The sequence below is a fragment of the Polistes canadensis genome, unplaced genomic scaffold, assembly GCF_001313835.1.
Source record: "Polistes canadensis isolate GaletaPanama2010 unplaced genomic scaffold, ASM131383v1 scaffold_395, whole genome shotgun sequence".
In the NCBI taxonomy this organism is placed as follows: Eukaryota; Metazoa; Arthropoda; class Insecta; order Hymenoptera; family Vespidae; genus Polistes; species Polistes canadensis.
In genome coordinates, this window is record NW_014569942.1 from 73736 (window position 1) to 75438 (window position 1703).

Sequence of the window (1703 nt, forward strand, 5' to 3'; positions counted from 1 at the left end):
ATTATAATTAAATGAATAATATAAAATATATTGTTAACGCGAATTGACATACCATAACAATGACGAATAAATAAATTCTAACACAACAGTTGTGGAAGGTGGTGGAGTGGGGTTGGGTGGGAAGGGGGGATAAGACAGTTGAGATCTTGAATATGGTATAAAGAAAAATGATCTCGACTATACTTATTCGTGGCGTGGGGGTGTGATCTCGAAGGAAGGAACTTGCCGATAGCTCTGAAAATCTGAAAGCCTTCGTTAGTTTCTCAGTCACCGTATCGCGTCCTAACAGCACGCTTCGAAGAAACACATTGCTACGTTTTTTTTGTTTTTTTTTTTAATCTTCTAAATATTCCATCTTTAAATCTATTCATTTATTTTTTCCCCCTCTCTCTTTTAATTATTTAATTATTTATTTATTTTTCCAATCCTATCCACCGATTACCACTCTCGTATTTTTCGCAAAATTTATTCGATCCAAATTCGAATTAAATTATTTGCAAAATTCTTTTGCTTTTTTTTTCTAATTTTTATTTTAATTTTTAAACCTAATAGAATATAAAATTCGCGCGCGAGATATACACAATGTTATTATTCTCTTTGAATAATAATTATTTAAAATATTATTGTCGTACGGAGAATAAAAACAATATTATGGGATAATTGATAATTTGATAATTGGATTTGAATAACAATAATCAATGTAATATTATTATTAATATCTAAAGGATTTTAAGGGTGGAAAAAAAACAAGAGTATTATATATTTATTATTTCCTTTTTTTTCTTTTTTTTTAAATTAAACAAATGTGGTGACCAAAGGACGAAGAAAATAACGAACGAGAGAAATTTCAAACGAAACGAGAAATTGTTCATCGAGAAAATCAATCAACGAGATTTCAAATAGAATTGAAATAAGTAAGAAACATTCTAAAAAAAAAAAAGAAAAAAGAAAAAAGAAAAGAAAAGGAAATTCTATCATGCTTGTTCGTGCGTTAATCGAATCGATTGTTTTAACGGTAAGATTAATATAAAAAAACAAACAAACAATATATTTATTTTATTTATTTAATATATTATATTATACGGATGGGTTCGATTTATTTTTACAAATTATCGAATTTCATTCGTAGCATTTTTTTTTTTAATTATTTTTTTTTGTTAATAATAATCATTCGAATCTCGTATGACAGATATTCTTCCGATTACTAATCTCATTATGAATCATCTTAATTTTTTTTTTCTTTTCTTCTTCTTCTAATACATTAACGAGTAAAAATACCTAACGTCATCTAAAAATACATACTCATATACATATATATATATATAGATAAAATACGATATAATCATACGTAATAATATGTGACACGTGCGTTCAAACTGAAGCATGACTAATACAAAAATTCATACGTTAATAATTACAATTACAATAATCACGAAACGTGTGAGTACGTTTCGATAAAAGATACAAAAATTAATAAAAAAAATAAAAAAAAATGAAAGAAAGAAAGGAAGACAAAAAAAAGTAACAAATTAGATGAAGCATGACTAATACAAAAATTCATAGATGAATAATTACAATTACAATAATCACGAAACGTGCGAGTACGTTTCGATAAATTATACAAAAATTAATAAAAAAAAAAGAAATGAAAGAAAGAAAGGAAAAAAATAAAAAGTAACAAATTAGATGAAGCATGACTAATA

The 1703-nt window shown here is 25.7% G+C and overlaps 1 protein-coding gene across 1 annotated transcript in view; it reads left to right on the forward strand.

Annotated features, from left to right (window-relative positions):
* The first annotated feature begins 742 nt into the window (after nucleotides 1-742).
* LOC106792235 (putative uncharacterized protein DDB_G0282133) overlaps nucleotides 743-1703 on the forward strand; it is an 8546-nt gene continuing 7585 nt past the window's right edge. Inside the window, exon 1 of the mRNA XM_014758494.1 lies at nucleotides 743-1015. Coding sequence (XP_014613980.1) covers nucleotides 977-1015 — 39 coding nt within the window. The 5' untranslated portion in view covers nucleotides 743-976. The remainder of the gene's footprint in view (nucleotides 1016-1703) is intronic.